This window comes from Hypanus sabinus, chromosome 9 (genome assembly GCF_030144855.1).
Source record: "Hypanus sabinus isolate sHypSab1 chromosome 9, sHypSab1.hap1, whole genome shotgun sequence".
Taxonomy (NCBI): Eukaryota; Metazoa; Chordata; class Chondrichthyes; order Myliobatiformes; family Dasyatidae; genus Hypanus; species Hypanus sabinus.
In genome coordinates, this window is record NC_082714.1 from 3,269,857 (window position 1) to 3,287,479 (window position 17,623).

A 17,623-nucleotide genomic window follows, 5' to 3' on the forward strand; every position below is an offset into this window, starting at 1 on the left:
CCTTCTAATGAATTTTTTAAGTTGCTCTTGGTAGGTTTTTAAAAACTTCCCAATCCTTTATCTTCCCACTAATTTTTGCTTTGTTGTATGCCCTTTTTTTCACTTTTACAATAGCTTTGACTTCCCTTGTCAGCCACAGTTGTACTGTTTACCATTTGAGTATTTCTTCATTTTTGGAATACATATGTTCTGCACCTTCCTCATTTTTCCCAGAAACACCCGTCATTGCTGCTCTGCTGTCATCCCTACCAGCAGCTCCTTCCAATTTACTTTGGCCAACTCCTCTATCAAACCACTGTAATTTCCCTTACTCCACTGAAATACTGCTACACCAGACTTTACTTTCTCACTATTAAATTTCAAGTTGAACACAATTATATTGTGATCACTGGTTCCTAAGGTTTCTTTTACCTTAAGCTCCCTAATCGCCTTCAGTTCATTACGTAACACACAACCCAGTATTGCTGATCCCTTAGTAGGCTCAACAACAAACTGCTCTAAAAAGCCATCGAAAAGGCATTGAACAAACTCACTTTCTTGAGATCCATTACCAACATGATTTTCCCAAAAATCTCCCATGACTATCATAACATTGCCCTTTTGACTTGCTTTTTCTATTTCCTGTTGTACCCCGTGGTCCACCTTCCAGCCACTGTTGGGAGGCCTGTATATAACTGCCATCAACATCCTTTTACCCTTGCAGTTTCTTAACTCAACCCACAAGGATTCAACATCTTTCGATCCTATGTCACGTCTTTCTACTGATTTTATCCCCTCGGTACCTATTCCCAAGCACATTAAAACTGTGCCCGCTCATGTTAACCATTCCAGCCCTGGGAAAAAGCCTCTGGCTATCCACATGATCAATGCCCCTCATCATCTTATACACCTCTATCAGGACACCTCTTATCCTTTGCCTTTCTTAAGTGTTCTTTTGTATTTCTTGTACTCCATAGGCACCTCATTTGTTCCTTCCTGCTGATATCTGCTGTGTACCTCTTTCTCCCCCTTAACAAGGGCCTCAATATCTAGAAAACCAGGGTTCCCTACACATGGTATCTTTACCTTTTATTCTGACAGGCACATACAAGCAGGTGAGGAGAAGGGTAAGGAGGAGGGGAACCAGAGGGAGGAGATGGGCAGGTGAGGAGAAGGGGTAAGAGGGGAACTAGAGTGGGGAATGGAAAAAGAGAGAAAGAGGAAGGGAGAAGAAATTGCCTCTCTCAAGTCTCTCCTCATTCCCCTTCTCCCATGGTACACTCTCGTCTCCTATCTGATCTCTTTTCTCCAACCCTTCACCTCTCTCACTGTCAACCGTCCAGCTTCTTACTTCACCAACCCCCCCCCCCCCCCCACACTGACCTCCCACAGAAATCACCTCCTCTGCTTATCACTTTCTTCCTAACACCCTCTGACCAATGAGCAAACCAGCTTGGTTGGGAGTCTGGAACTCCACTGATCTGCAGCTTACCTGGATGGAACCAAAGAAGAGCTCCACAAAAAGTTTGACGTACCGCAGGGTGCCTTTAGCGTTCTCATCTGTGACAAAAGCAAAGAGAACCTCGTGGACGCCCAAGAGAGGGATTAGAATGAGAGTTGATTTGGTTAGACTGAAACATGAACACAGGTAGAGATCAGAGAAGTGCAACATCAACACTTAGCTTTACACCATTATATTAAGAAACAGCACAGAAAGAGGCCCTTCACCTTCTGTCCACACCAGCTTATACCAGCTGGCTCAAATTCTACCCCTCACCTACACACTAGAGACAATTTTACAGCAACCAATCAACTCACCAACTCACTCGTATTTGGAACTTGGGTGGAACCCCAGGCGGTCACAGGGAAAACGTGCAAACTCCGCACAGACAGAGAGCTATGAAAGGTGGAATCAGGCAACACTCAAAACTTAAAACACAAGAGATTCTGCAGATATTGGAAATTGCTGGAGGGACTCAGCAGGTCAGGCAGCATCTATAGAGGGGAATACATAGTCGGTGTTCCTGGCCAAGACCCTTCATCAGGACTGGAAAGGAAGGGGGAAGAAGCCAGAATAAGAAGGTGGGGAGGGGAAGCAGGTTAGCCAAAAGATGACAGGTGAAGCCAGGGAGTTGGGTGAGGGAGGGGGTGTGAAGTGAGAAGCTGGGAAGTGATGGGTGGAAGAGGTAAAGGGCTGAGAAGAAGGAATCTGATAGGAGAGAGAGTGGACCATGGAAGAAATGGATTTTGGAGGGGCACTGGGGGCAGGTGAAGAGGAGAGGTAAGAGGCCTGAGTCGGGAATTGAAAAAGAGGGAAGGGGGGGGAATTACTGGAAGGAGAAATCAATATTCATGCCATCATTTAAAACTGTTCAAGAACTGTCAGTTCCCGAACTTAGGATTGACCTGGATCTCTGGGCTGTGAGGCAGTAGCTCAACCAGATGCACCAGGAACCATCTCTGGGTGAAGTACATCTGGCAGGGTCACCCCTTGGTGCCACCTCTGGGTGAAGTACATCCAGCAGGGTCACCCCTTGGTGCCACCTCTGGGTGAAGTACATCCAGCAGGGTCACCCCTTGGTGCCACCTCTGGGTGAAGTACATCCAGCAGGGTCACCCCTTGGTGCCACCTCTGGGTGAAGTACATCCGGCAGGGTCACCCTTTGGTGCCACCTCTGGGTGAAGTACATCCAGCAGGGTCACCCTTTTTTCAACAGGCAGGAACACAACACCAAATAAATTATCTTCGATTCTACAAGACAAAGCGATTTCTCCATCGCCTGTCAGAATCGATAAAACTTTCTGCTGGTTGGCATCATCCTGTCGACACAAGGAAACAAAGAGGGTCTTACCGGTTTCTCCAGGCTGTGTCCTGGACCTGCGGAGACCTCATCTTGGAGATGAGCAGAATCATTATCCGGATGAAAATTGCAAAGTTGACCTGGAGATGGAGAGATCACTCAGTAACTGAGATTCCCTCACAGTCGTACCAGTCGTGCCCATCAGACTGAGGTGGGAGAGGCGGACAGGGGTCAAGGTCAAAATAATCATTCTATCAAAGTATGAACATGTCACCGCTTACTACCCTGAGATTCATTTTCTTACAGGACAATAAAGAAATATAACAATTTATGAAAAACCACACATAAAGACAGACAACAAGCAATTTGCAAAAGACAAAATAATAAAAATAAATAATACTGACAACATAAGCTGGAATACACTGGTTTTAATGATCTTGTTAAAGATTAACTTTACTTGTCAGGTGTACATTGAAACATACGGTGAAATGAGGCATTTGGATCTGCGACTGTCGTAGAAGTGCTGGGGGCAGCCCAGCAGTGTCACCACGCTTCCTGTGCCAACGTAGCATGCCCACAGCTTACTAACCCTAACCCGTGGGAGGAAACCAAACCACCTGGAGAAACCCAGCGGTCACGGGCAGGACGTACAAACTCTTTCCAGAAAGCAACGGGTCAGTGGTACAATAAAGCACAATGCTAGCTGCTACACTACTGTGACACCCCTTTACCCCCCCCCCCCACCAGGACATGATATTCAGTGGCTACACACACAAAGTACTGTGAGAGCTCAGCTGGACAGGCAGCATCTATGGAGAGCAATAAACAGTCGACATTTTGGGCTGAGACCCTTTGTTAGGACTGGAAAAGCAGAGGAAAGGCGGCAGAATAAGGAGGTAGTGGGGAGGGGAAGGAGTACAGACTGGCAGGTGATAGGTGAGACCAGGTGAGGGGTGTGTTGGCAATGAGGAGGACGAAATAAAAGACTGGGAGATGATAGCTGGAAGAGATAAAGGGCTGAGAAAAGAGAGATCTGAGAGTGGAGGAAATGAACCAGTTGGAGGAGAAGGGGTGAGAGGGGAGCCAGAATGAGGAGTGAAAATGGAGTGGGAGGGGGGGAGGAGAAATTATCAGGTTAGAGAAATCTATGTTCATCTATACAGCAGGTTGGAGGAGGCCAGATGGAATATGAGGTGTTGCTCCTCCAACCTGAGAGTGGCCTCATCGTGGCAGAAGACGAGGCCATCTTCAGGACTGAGGGTCAGCGGCTGGAGCTGGATCCCAGCACGAGTGGGTGTTACAGCTCCCTCCATCCCCTCGCCCCTCAGCAAGGCAGGACTGATTGACAGACAGCAAGCAAAGGCTCACTCACAGTGATGACGAGAAGCAGCGGGGTCCGAACAATCCACCAAATTGACATGTTCTTGTTCTGCCTCCAGCACCTGGTGAACACAAATGCAAACGCACATTTAATACCATTTTATCCACGTCACCTGTCCCGGAGTTCAGCCAAACAGCAGCCAGCCACGCTGACTGAGGCTGGGCGAGTGAGAGCCCAGGGTGTTGGCCACAGCTGAGACTAGAGCCAACACCACTGGGCTCTGAGACACGTTGAAAAGTGTCGTTTGCTTCAACAACCAACACAGTCCAAGGATGAGCTGGGGGGCAGCCTGCGAGTGTCACCATGTTTCTGACACCAACACAACCCACTCACCCTAACCCATACACCTTCAGAATGTGGGAGGGAACTGGAGCACCCAGCTGGCCACGGGGAGAACATTCAGACAGCGGTGAGCCGATTGCTAGCATTGCAAAATGTTTCACTGACAAGCCAGAGTTCAGATGTCTTGTTTCATTGATACAGAGCCCTGGTGTGACTTCATTGAGGTAGTGGGCAGGTCTCACTATCGAGCAAAGAATAAGCAGGATAGGGAGAGCACAACACAGCTTCGCAGGTCCACTGGGTTTGATGTGTGATGAATAATTAAAGAGAGAACTGTTAATCAGGGCCAGCGCAGCAGTGCTGGTACAGTGCCAGCTACCTGGGTTCAATTCTGCTGCTGTCTCCCACATCTAAAATGTTTGGGTTCATAGGTTAACTTGTCACATGGGCAGCATGGGCTCGATGGGCAGAAGGATCTGTTACCACACTCTATATCTACATCAGTCGGATAGGTCGATTATGATAGTTCCCTGGCCCCAATCGTCCCATTTTCACTGTGGATGTCCGGTCCCTATACACCTCCATCCCCCACCAGGAAGGCCTCAAAGCTCTCTGCTTCTTTCTGGACACCAGACACAACCAGTTCCCTCCACCACCACTCTCCTCTGTCTAGCAGAATTTGTCCTCACTCTAAACAATTTCTCCTTCAGCTCCTCCCTTCAGACAAAAGGTGGAGCCATGGGCACTCACGTGGGTCCTAGCTTTTCGCCGGCCTCACAGAACAGTCTATGTTCCAAGCCTACACTGGCATCACTCCCCAACTCTTCCTATGCTGCATTAACAAATGCATTGCTGCTGCTTCCTGCACGCATGCTGAGCTCAACTTCATCCCCAACTTTCACCCTGCCCAATTTCTGACACCTCTTGCCCCTTTCTCAACCTCTCTGTCTCCATCCCTGGAGACTGTCTATCTATTGATACATTTTACAAACCCACTGACTCTCACAGCTATCTTGACTACACCTCTTCCCGCCCTGTCACTTATAAAAAATGTCATTCCCTTTTCTCAGTTCCTCCTTCTCCGCCACATCTGCTCTCAGGATGAGGCTTTTCATTCCAGAACAACTGAGATGTCCTCATTCATCAAAGAAAGGGGCTTCCCTTCCTCCACCATCAACGTTGCTCTCACCGGAATCTCTTTCATTTTGTATACATCTGCCCTCACTCCATCCATCTGCCACCAAATCAGAGACAGGGTTCCTCATGTCCTCATCTACCTCATCCCGACAAGTCTCCACATCCAGAATATATTTCTATGTAACTTCTGCCATCTCCAATGGGATCCCACCACTAAGCACATCTTTCGCTTCCTTCCCTTCTCCTTTTCCTCCCTGGTCCACTCATCCCTCCTCACTGATCTCCCTCCTGGTACTTATCTTTGCAAGCAGAGCAAGTGCTACATCTGCCCTACACCTCCTCCCTCACTACCATTCATGGCCCTAAACAGTCCTTTCAGGTGAGGCAATACTTCACCTGTGAGTCTGTTTGGGTCATACACTATATCTGGTGCTCCTGGTGTGGTGTCCCGTACATTGATGAGACCCGGTGTAGATTGGCAGACCATTTTATTAAGCATTTTCGCATTGTTTGCCACAGAAAGCAGGATTTCCCAGTGGCTCCCCACTTCAATTCCACTTCCCATTCCCATTCCAATATGTCAATCCATGGCCTCCTTTCCTGACCACACTCAGGTTGGAGGAGCAACACCTTATATTGCGTCTGGGTACCCTCCAACCTGCAGGCATGAACATCAATTTCTCAAATTCTGGCTCCTTCATCATTCTGTCTCTCATCTCTTCGCCTTACCTCCCCATCATCTCCCTCTGGTGTTCCTCCCCTTTCTCTTTCTTCCATGGTCTTCTGTCCTCTCCTATCAGATTCACCCTTCTCCAGCCCTTTACCTCTTTCACTAATCAGCTTCCCAGCTCTTCACTTCACCCCTCCCTCTCCTGGTTTCAACCATCACCTTGTGTTTCTCCCTCCCCTGCTCATTGTGTGTGTGTTGCTTTGGATTTCCAGCATCTGCAGATTAGATTACAATAGTTCTGGAGACTCTCTGGAGAAATAATCTCATTGAAATGTATAAAATTCCAACAGAGCTTGACAGGGTAAGTGTGGGGCAGGAACTTCCCCTGGCCGGGTTGTCAAATCATTGGTAGAAATCTCAACATTGGCCAGACAGGCCAGAGATGAAGAGAATTTCTTCAGTGTGGGAAATGAACCTCTGGACTTCCCTACCAGATGGGGATTGGTGTAGTTTTAGATACCAAGGGAATGGAAGGATTTGGAGAGGCTCCCCAGGGAATCATGCTACCATCAGGAAGGAGGTTGAAGAACCTCAGGACCTACACCACCAGATTTAGGAACAGTTATTAACCCTCAACCATAACGTGCTTGAACCAGCATAGATAACATCACTCTCCCATAGAACATTACAGCACAGAAACAGGCCTTTTGGCCCTTCTTGGCTGTGCCGAACCATTTTTCTGCCTAGTCCATACACCTTTCATCCACGTACCTGTCCAAGTTTTTCTTAAATGTTAAAAGTGAGCCCGCAATTACCACTTCATCTGGCAGCTCATTCCACACTCCCACCACTCTCTGCGTGAAGAAGCCCCCTCAATGTTCCCTTTCAACTTTTCCCCCTTCACCCTTAACCCATGTCCTTTGGTTTTTTCTCTCCCCTAGCCTCAGAGGAAAAGGCCTGCTTGCATTCACTCTATCTATACCCATTATAATTTTATACACCTCTATCAAATCTCCCCTCATTCTTCTACGCTCCAGGGAATAAAGTCCTAACCTATTCAACCTTTCTCTGTAACTCAGTTTTTCAAGTCCCAGCAACATCCTTGTAAACCTTCTCTGCACTCTTTCAACCTCATTAATATCCTCCCTGTAATCCCATCACTGAACTGTTCCCACAACCCATGGACTCACTTTCAACCACTCTTCATCTCATGTTCTCGATATTTACTGCTCATTTGTTTATTTTCTTTTGGTTTTTGCACAGTTGTCTTTTGCACCTTGGTTGTTTGCCTAGCCAGTCCTTCATTCATTGCATTGTGCTTCTTGTATTTACTGTGCATGCCTTCAAGAAAAGGAATCTCAGGGCTTTATATGGTGACATTGTACTTTGATAATAAGTTTACTTTGAACCTGTGAACCCCAATCTCACTGAAGGGTATCATATGCACGGAGGGCTGAATGGTTTGCTGTTTCTCAGCTGTCACGGGGTTCAAGGCGTGCCAGTGAACTCAGTGTGAGAGCCTGTGCCAACTTACCCCGAATTTTCCAGTACATATTTGACTGCGATCCAGGGCAAGATGAATCCCAGTGGAATACCTGCAAGAAGAGAACAGGAGTTATCAAAGTAGTCCACTCACCGTTCACGTTGTCTGCCTCGGACAAGGTGCGACCATACTGTCCATCCACTCCCACAGCTGCTCACAGGGAGAAAGTTCCACAGACCCATCACCCTCTGGGTGAAGAAATCCCTCCTCATCTCAGCTCTAAAGGAAGATGCTTGCAATCTGTGGTCCTGGACTCCCCACTGTAGGAAACATCCGCACCTCGTCCACTCCATCTAGACCTTACATGGTTCCACAGCCAGTGAAGTTACTGTTTTGAGATCAAGATCCCAAAAGCAGGAGTGTGAAGATATGGCGGGTAACCTTGTGTGGCTAAGTGATCGGCCCCACCCCTGGATAATGCACATTCCTTGGGGAGTCTGCAGTCCTGCTGTCTTACACAAACCCCCACCTACGACCCTCCAGTGACACAGACAGTTACCGTCAATCAACATACCCCAACCGATCAGCAGGTAGGCGCGGAAACTCTTCTGCTCTGAGAAGACCAACACCTCGAGGAGGACGTAGAGGAAGAGGCCCTCAACCAGCAGCCAGTGATAGGTACACACCACAGAGTAGTGGAGAAAGACCTGCGCAGCACGGCATGCCAGCAGCTGCTGGAATCAACAGCACAACGGCAGAATTGTTATAGCCCAGGGACTCTGTACTCGCCTGCCAGGGATGTAACCCATTTCATTCCCTTCCCCATCCTCTCCCAATCACAGTAAAAATCCTGACAATTACCCGCTCCCTTTGGATCCTGACAGATTTAAGATTAGGATACCTTTACTTATCACGTGTGCATTGAAACACAGTGAAATGCATCGTTTGCAACAACAGCCAGACACAAAGAGCAACACATGCAAAATGCTGGAGGAACTCAGCAGGTTCTGGAGACGATTCAACATTTCAGGCTGAGCCCCTCGGGGCTCCTGATCTTGATGAAGGCTCTTGACCCAAAATACTGACTGTTTACTCCCCTTCATAGATGCTGCCTGACCTACTGAAACCCACAGACATCCCTTCCCAGCAGCACTGCAGTTCAAGGTAACTCACCACCATCTTCCCAAGAGCAAATAAGAATTGCCCACACCCTGAGAAGTATTGAATTGAATTTATTACATCTTTCAAATACATGAATAAAAATCTTTACATTAAGTCTCCATTCAAATGTGCAATTATGGTAATTTAATAAATATTATGTACAACAGGATAGTCAATGTAACATAGAAATACAGTTGTGTCAGCATGAATTAATCAGTCTGATGGCCTGGTGGAAGAAGCTGTCCCAGAGTCTGTTGGTCCTGGCTTTTATATTACGGAACTGTTTCTAGGATGTTAGCAGCTAAAACAGTTTGTGGTTGGGGTAACTCAGGTCTCCAATGATCCTTCGGGCCTTTTTTACACAGCTGTCTTTGTAAATGTCCTGAATAGTGAGAAGTTCACATCGACAGATGCGCTGGGCTGTCCGCACCACTCTCTGTAGAGTTCTGTGATTAAGGGAAGTACAGTTCCCATACCAGGCAGTGATGCAGCCAGTCAGAACCAGTTGTGCCCCTATAGAAAATTCTTGGGATTTGGGTGCCCATACCAAACTTCTTCAACCGTCTGAGGTGAACGAGGTGCTGCTGTGCCTTTTTCACCACACAGACGATATGTACAGACCACGTGAGATCCTCGGTGATGTTTATGCCGAGGAATTTAAAGCCGTTCACCATCTCAACCCCAGATCCATTGATGTCAATAGGGGTTAGCCTGACTCCATTCCTCCACAACCAGCTCCTTTGTTTTTGCAACATTGAGGAAGAGGTTGTTTTCTTGACACCACTGTGTCAGGGTGATGACTTCCTCTCTCTAGGCTGCCTCATTATTATTTGAGAAAAGGCCAATCAGTGTAATGTCGTCAGCAAATCTAATTAGCAGATTGGAGCTGTGGTTGGCGACACAGTCATGGGTGTACAGAGGGTAAAGGAGGGGGCTTAGTACACAGCTCTGAGGGGCACCTGTGTTGAGGGTCAGAGGGACAGAGGTGAGGAAACCCACTCTTATCCAGCTACACAAGGCAGGGTCAAGGCCAAGGTCTCTGAGCTTCTTGTCGAGCCTGGATGGAACTATGGTGTTGAATGCTGAACTGTAGTCCAAGAACAGCATTCTCACATAAGCATCCTTCTGCAGATATGCAAGAATGGTGTGTAGAGCAGTGCCTATTGTGTTGTTTATTGAGCGGTTGTGTCTGTAGGCGAATTGTAGGGGTGGGTGGCAGCAAGCTGCAGATGTATATAAAGTATATAAAAGAGACTTGTGCCTTTAATATGTGTTTAATTCAGAATGAAGGCTCTGGTTCCAAATTAATATCTCTTTAGATAAACTATGACATTGTGATTTTCACCAAAGTCCCCTCTACTTCAATCACCATTTTCTCTTCACACAATGCCAGTTCTAAAATAGCCCCCACCCTCTCTACTTCCTTAACAGACCCAATGTACAAAACAACTTCATCACGGGCACTGGCCTCGCCAGCGTCCAGGATATCTTCTAAAGGTGATGGCTCAAAAAGGCCACATCCATCATTAAGGACCCCATCAGCCAGGACATGCCCGCTTCTCGTTGCTACCATCAGGGAGTTGGTACAGGAGCCTGAAGAGACACACTCAACATTTCAGGAACAGCTTCTTCCCCTCCACCATCATATTTCTGAATGGACACTGAACCCATGAACACCACCATACTCTTCCGGCTCTCTTTTTGCACTGTTCATTAAATTTAATTGTTTCAATACAGTATTTTTATTGTTGTAAATTATAGTTGTTCTTATTTTTATGTATTGCCAAGTACTGCTGTGGCGAAACAACAAATGTCACGATCTCTGACGGTGGCATTACACGTGACTGATTCTCTACATTTCCATGATTTTGTCATCTACACCAAAGGCCCCTGTATTGCAATCTCTCATTACACAATGCCAGGTCTAAAATAGCCTGCATCCTGAAGAAGGGTCTTGGCCCGAAATGTTGACTGTTTAATCATTTTTCATAGAGGCCGCCTGACCTGCTGAGTTCCTACAAAATTTTCTGTGTTGCTCTACCCTCAGAGTCCTCAATGTACCCAAAGTATAACATTTCTAAGCACTCCATAAGTACCATTTGATTTATACAGTATGTGACTGAAACTCACCCCCTCTTATTTCACAGACAATCCCTCATTTCCTGATACCACCCCAAACCCCTCTACCTGCCCTCCATCCGAGGAACAACCTCAAACCTACCCGTATCTTAAACAACCTCGAACCCCAAACCCCCAATCACAGCACCGCAGCCCGATCACCCCCACCCACGTACAGTCGGCCCCCGGACTCACGGAGAGTGGTGCCCCAAGCCATGGCTCCAGAGGCGTGGCACTGGCCAACTGCAGCTGGTCGCTGAAGGAGTCTTTGATGAGGACGGCGACAGCCCGCAGGCTGAAGGCAGCAAACAGGTTCAGGTGGATGTGGTTCCTGGTGCAGCGCAGCCTCCTGTGGCGGGAGGAGCAGGTGAGAGCGATGGCCCAAACCCCAGCCCCTCATCCTGGACTCCACAATACACTCACCCCAGGGCTGCGGCCCTCACCCAGCTGTACAGTGAACAGCAGGAGGTGGGTGGGTGAGATCCTGTTTCAGAGGACCTGTCCTGGGCCCAGCATGTAAGTGCCATTGCAGAGAAAGCTTGGCGCGCCTCTACTTCCTTAGGAGTTTGCGGAGATTCAGCTTGACATCTCAAACTCTGACAAACTTCTGTAGATGTGTAGTGGAGAGAGTATTGACCGGCTGCATCACAGCCTGGTATGGAAACAACGATGCCCTTGAATGGAAAATCCTACAAAAAGTAGTGGATATGGCCAGTCCATCACAGGTAAAGCCCTCCCAATTATTGAGCACATCTACAAGAAACGTTGTCACAGGAAAGCAGCATCCATCATTAAGGACCCCACCACCCAGGCCATGCTCTTGTCTCACTGCTGCCATCAGGAAGGAGGTAAAGGAGCCTGAAGACCTCACACCACCAGGTTCAGGAACAGTTCTTACCCCTCAACCATCAGGCTCTTGAACCCAAGGGGATAACATCACTCAACTTCACTCACCTAAGGGTTGAGGGTCAGTGTCACAGCAGGAGACCTGTGTGTCGTCAGGGGAGTCGGGATATCCGCTGTGTGACTGGAGATCTGGGACCTTAGCGATCTTCAGGCACAGAGCTTGAGAAAAGCGATGTAACTGACCTTTAACATTGTAAGTCAGCAAGCTGTTCGTTATGTCTCCCTGCTCGCTGGGAAAATGGAGACACACCCCCTCTCCCTCATTAGGGAGAGAGAGAATCTGCGGTATGTTGAATGCCGGGTGAAATGTGAAGTCTTTGGGGTTACTGCAAGTCTGTCTTTGCTGTTGCTTTGCTCGGTGGGAGTGCCGATGCTGCTTTTTTTGCCGGTGGGGGTAAGGGGGGTAGTTGTTTGCTGCCAGAGGGAGGGAGCTGGGGGGGGGGGACTTCAGGGTTCTTATGTTTAACTGTTGTTCATTCTTAAGGGCACTTCTCTGTTTTCGTGGATGTTTGTGAAGAAAAAGCACTTCAGGATGTATATTGTATACATTTCTGACATTAAATTGGACCTTTGAACCCATCATTGAACTGTTCCCACAAGGCATGGGCTCACTGTTAGGGCCACTTCAGCTCATGCTCTCAATATTTATTGCTTATTTATTTACTTATTATTATTATTATTTTCCTCTTTCTTTTTGTATTTGCACAGTTTATCATCCTTTCAACACTGGTTGTTTGTCAATCCTGTCTGCCACTGATTCTGTTGTATTTACTGTGAATGCCCACAAGAAAGTGAATCTCAGGGTTGTACATGGTGACGTTCTATCTATCTGCCTGTTCATTTATTTAGAGATATAGTGCAGATTAGGCCCTTCCAATCCCTAATTTAACCCTGCCCTAATCACAGGACAATTTACAACGATCACTTAACCTTCTAAACTGTGTGTCTTTGGACTGTGGGGGGAAACTGGAGCACTGGAGGAGAGCTGTGTGATCACAGGAGAGGGTTGACCCGGGAGGGGTCAGCGACACCACAAGTAAGGGCAAAGCCAGAGACCAGGTTCCAGTGGGGGGGAGGGGCGCAGGCCAGGCCTACCTGAAGGAGACGAGAATGAGACTGGCAGTGAGGAGGGCGAGGAGGCTCAGGGAGTAACCAGCCGTGTAAACCCAGCGGAAGGAGTTCAGGACCTGGCGTTTCAACACCTGCAGCAGGGCAGAGACAGGGGAGGGTATGGCAGGATCCAACCTTAAACCCAGTGCCCAAAACACCCCCCCCCCCCACACACACACACAAAATACCACCCCCACCATTTCAACCTGGAGCCCCAGGCAAGCTCTCCCCACCCAAAGCAGCCCCCATAACATTAAGTGTGGAGCCCTGGTCCAGCACACATCATCCCACCCAGCTCAGCCCATCCTCCAGTTCAATAAATCAACCAAACACACTTCCCATCCACATATCTCTATCTCTCCCCCTCCCTCCAGACATGATAATAATATCTCTCTCTTTCTCTCACTCTCTGTCTCCCTCCTCTTCTCCTCTCTCCCCCTCCCTCCCTCCCTATTTCCAAGGACCAGAGAGCTTGTATTATAGGGAGAGACTGGATAGGCCAGGACTGTTTTCATTGGAGTGGTAACCTTATAGAGGTACATAAATGATTGCTTTATGCACATTTTATTCCATATTTGACTTTAATTTATAACTTCACTCCTCATAATTGTCGAATCTTGTTTTTTGCTGCGTGCCACACACCGACCAACACACCTCAGCAAATTCCTAATCCATGTATATGGTGAATAAAGTTGCTCTTTGATCCTTAAATCATGAGGGGCCAAAGTAAAGTGATGACCACAGTGTCCTTCCCAGGGCTGGGCAGCTTAGAACTGGAGGGCCCAGGTTCTTGGAGAGAGAGGGCCTGAGGACAATTTTCTCATGCAGAGGGTGGTTGGTAGATGGAATGAGCAGTCAGAGGAAGCGGTACACATGGGTACAGATATGATGTTTAAAAGACACTGAGACCACCAGAGGAATTCAAAAGCAGAACCCTGGTCCAGCACATCCATCACACCCAGCCCCCGGTCCAGGACATCCATCACACCCAGCCCCTGGTCCAGGACATCCATCACACCCAGTCCGGTCCAGGACATCCATCACACCCAGCCCCTGGTCCAGCACATCCATCACACCCAGCCGCCGGTCCAGGACATCCATCACACCCAGCCCCCGGTCCAGGACATCCATCACTCCCAGCCCCCGGTCCAGGACATCCATCACTCCCAGCCCCCGGTCCAGGACATCCATCACACCCAGCCCCCGGTCCAGGACATCCATCACACACAGCCCCCGGTCCAGGACATCCATCACACCCAGCCCCCGGTCCAGGACATCCATCACACCCAGCCCCCGGTCCAGGACATCCATCACTCCCAGCCCCCGGTCCAGGACATCCATCACACCCAGCCCCCGGTCCAGGACATCCATCACACCCAGCCCCCGGTCCAGGACATCCATCACACCCAGCCCCCGGTCCAGGACATCCATCACACCCAGCCCCCGGTCCAGGACATCCATCACACCCAGCCCCCGGTCCAGCACATCCATCACACCCAACCCCGGTCCAGGACATCCATCACACCCACTCCGGTCCAGGACATCCATCACACCCAGCCCCCGGTCCAGGACTTCCATCACACCCAGCCCCCGGTCCAGGACTTCCATCACACCCAGCCCCCGGTCCAGGACTTCCATCACACCCAGCCCACGGTCCAGGACTTCCATCACACCCAGCCCCCGGTCCAGGACATCCATCACTCCCAGCCCCCGGTCCAGGACATCCATCACACCCAGCCCCCGATCCAGGACATCCATCACACCCAGCCCCCGGTCCAGCACATCCATCACACCCAACCCCGGTCCAGGACATCCATCACTCCCACTCCGGTCCAGGACATCCATCACACCCAGCCCCCGGTCCAGGACTTCCATCACACCCAGCCCCCGGTCCAGGACTTCCATCACACCCAGCCCCCGGTCCAGGACATCCATCACACCCAGCCCCCGGTCCAGGACATCCATCACACCCAGCCCCCGGTCCAGGACATCCATCACACCCAGCCCCCGGTCCAGGACATCCATCACACCCAGCCCCCGGTCCAGGACATCCATCACACCCAGCCCCCGGTCCAGCACATCCATCACACCCAGCCCCCGGTCCAGGACATCCATCACTCCCAGCCCCCGGTCCAGGACATCCATCACACCCAGCCCCCGGTCCAGCACATCCATCACACCCAGCCCCCGGTCCAGCACATCCATCACACCCAGCCCCCGGTCCAGCACATCCATCACACCCAGCCCCCGGTCCAGGACATCCATCACACCCAGCCCCCGGTCCAGCACATCCATCATACCCAGCCCCCGGTCCAGGACATCCATCACACCCAGCCCCCGGTCCAGGACATCCATCACACCCAGCCCCCGGTCCAGGACATCCATCACACCCAGCCCCCGGTCCAGGACATCCATCACACCCAGCCCCCGGTCCAGGACATCCATCACACCCAGTCTGGTCCAGGATATCCATCACACCCAGCCCCCGGTCCAGGACATCCATCACACCCAGCCCCCGGTCCAGGACATCCATCACACCCAGTCCGGTCCAGGATATCCATCACACCCAGCCCCCGGTCCAGGACATCCATCACACCCAGCCCCCGGTCCAGGACATCCATCACACCCAGTCCGGTCCAGGATATCCATCACACCCAGTCCGGTCCAGGACATCCATCACACCCAGCCCCTGGTCCAGGACATCCATTACACCCAGCCCCCGGTCCAGGATATCCATCACACCCAGCCCCCGGTCCAGGACTTCCATCACACCCAGCCCCCGGTCCAGGACATCCATCACACCCAGCCCCCGGTCCAGGACATCCATCACACCCAGCCCCCGGTCCAGGACATCCATCACACCCAGCCCCCGGTCCAGGACATCCATCACACCCAGCCCCCGGTCCAGGACATCCATCACCCCCAGTCCGGTCCAGGACAGCCAGCATCTATGCAAATGAATAAAACTTGACTTTTTGGGCCGAGACCCTTCATCAGGGCTGTAAAGGAAGGAGGAAGGTATGAGAATAAGAGGGAGGGGGAGGGGAGGAGTACAAGCTGGAAGGTGATAGGTGAGACCTGGTGGGTGGGGTTGGGTCAAGTAAGAGGCAGGGAGGTGATTGGTGGAAAGAAGAAGGAGGAATTTGTTAGGAGTGGAGAGAATACCATGAGAGAAAGGGAAGGAGGAGAGACACCAGGGGGAGGTGATGGGCAGGTGAGGAGAAGAGTTAAGAGGCTAGAGTGGGGGATTAAAGAAGAGGGGGAAAATTGCCAGAAATTAGAGAAATCGATGTACATGCCATCTGGTTGGAGGCTCCCGGGACGGAATATGAGGTGTTGCTCCTCCACCCAGAGTAGCCTCATTGTGGCAGAAGTGGAAAGTGGATAGGAATTAAAATGGTTGTCTCTGGTAAATCCTGCTTTGGTTCGTGGGTCTATGAGCTAAATGCAGGCAAATGGGATAAGCCCAGATAGGGACAGATACTCTAATATCCTGCCCCACCACCCCAGACCGACCCCCACCAGGGACTGACTGGCTCACCTGTTGCTGGAGAAACACATCATCTTCGTCACACTCTGAATTGTCCACCCAGGGCTGATTGGTCACGTTGTCATTCAGCCAAGAGCCGTCCTCCATACAGTACCTGAAGGCGGAGCCGTTACCCACTGGGACAGAGCAGAAAACCTTTAAACAGGGAACCCACCCTCCATCAGCAACCCATTACAGTGAACGTGTCACTGTGGTCTCAGGGTTGTACTACCCAACATAACATAGGACGTTACAGTACAGTACAGGCCCTTCAGCCCACAATATTGTGCTGACGATTTAACCTACACTAAGATCAATCTAACCCTTCTCTCCTACATAGCTCTCTATTTTTTTAATCATCCATATGCCTTTCTAAATGCTGTGAATGTGTCTGCCTCCTGGCAGAGTGTTTCATGTTCCCACCACTCCTGGCAGAGTGTTTCATGTACCCACCACTCCTGGCAGAGTGTTTCATGTACCCACCATTCCTGGCAGAGTGTTTCATGTACCCACCACTCCTGGCAGAGTGCTTCATGTACCCACCACTCCTGGCAGAGTGCTTCATGTACCCACCACTCCTGGCAGAGTGCTTCATGTACCCACCACTCCTGGCAGAGTGTTTCATGTTCCCACCACTCCTGGCAGAGTGTTTCATGTTCCCACCACTCCTGGCAGAGTGTTTCATGTACCCACCACTCCTGGCAGAGTGTTTCATGTTCCCACCACTCCTGGCAGAGTGCTTCATGTACCCACCACTCCTGGCAGAGTGCTTCATGTACCCACCACTCCTGGCAGAGTGCTTCATGTACCCACCACTCCTGGCAGAGTGCTTCATGTACCCACCATTCCTGGCAGAGTGTTTCATGTTCCCACCACTCCTGGCAGAGTGTTTCATGTTCCCACCATTCCTGGCAGAGTGTTTCATGTACCCACCACTCCTGGCAGAGTGCTTCATGTACCCACCATTCCTGGCAGAGTGCTTCATGTACCCACCACTCCTGGCAGAGTGCTTCATGTACCCACCACTCCTGGCAGAGTGCTTCATGTACCCACCATTCCTGGCAGA

General features: G+C 50.1%; 1 protein-coding gene across 9 annotated transcripts in view; it reads right to left on the reverse strand.

The window, feature by feature from the left end:
* The window catches only part of LOC132399007 (glucagon-like peptide 1 receptor), a 49,981-nt gene that overhangs the window by 10,020 nt on the left and 22,338 nt on the right, over nt 1-17,623 (reverse strand). For 7 of the 9 annotated variants that reach the window (XM_059978864.1, XM_059978868.1, XM_059978870.1 and 4 more), the window contains 8 exons: nt 16,570-16,694; nt 13,014-13,120; nt 11,208-11,361; nt 8,308-8,467; nt 7,785-7,845; nt 4,153-4,222; nt 2,832-2,920; nt 1,472-1,610 (listed from right to left, as the gene is read on the reverse strand). In XM_059978864.1, the coding sequence (XP_059834847.1) occupies nt 1,472-1,610; nt 2,832-2,920; nt 4,153-4,222; nt 7,785-7,845; nt 8,308-8,467; nt 11,208-11,361; nt 13,014-13,120; nt 16,570-16,694 (905 nt within the window). The remainder of the gene's footprint in view (nt 1-1,471; nt 1,611-2,831; nt 2,921-4,152; nt 4,223-7,784; nt 7,846-8,307; nt 8,468-11,207; nt 11,362-13,013; nt 13,121-16,569; nt 16,695-17,623) is intronic. The other 2 variants (XM_059978865.1, XM_059978873.1) reach the window with 2 other exon arrangements.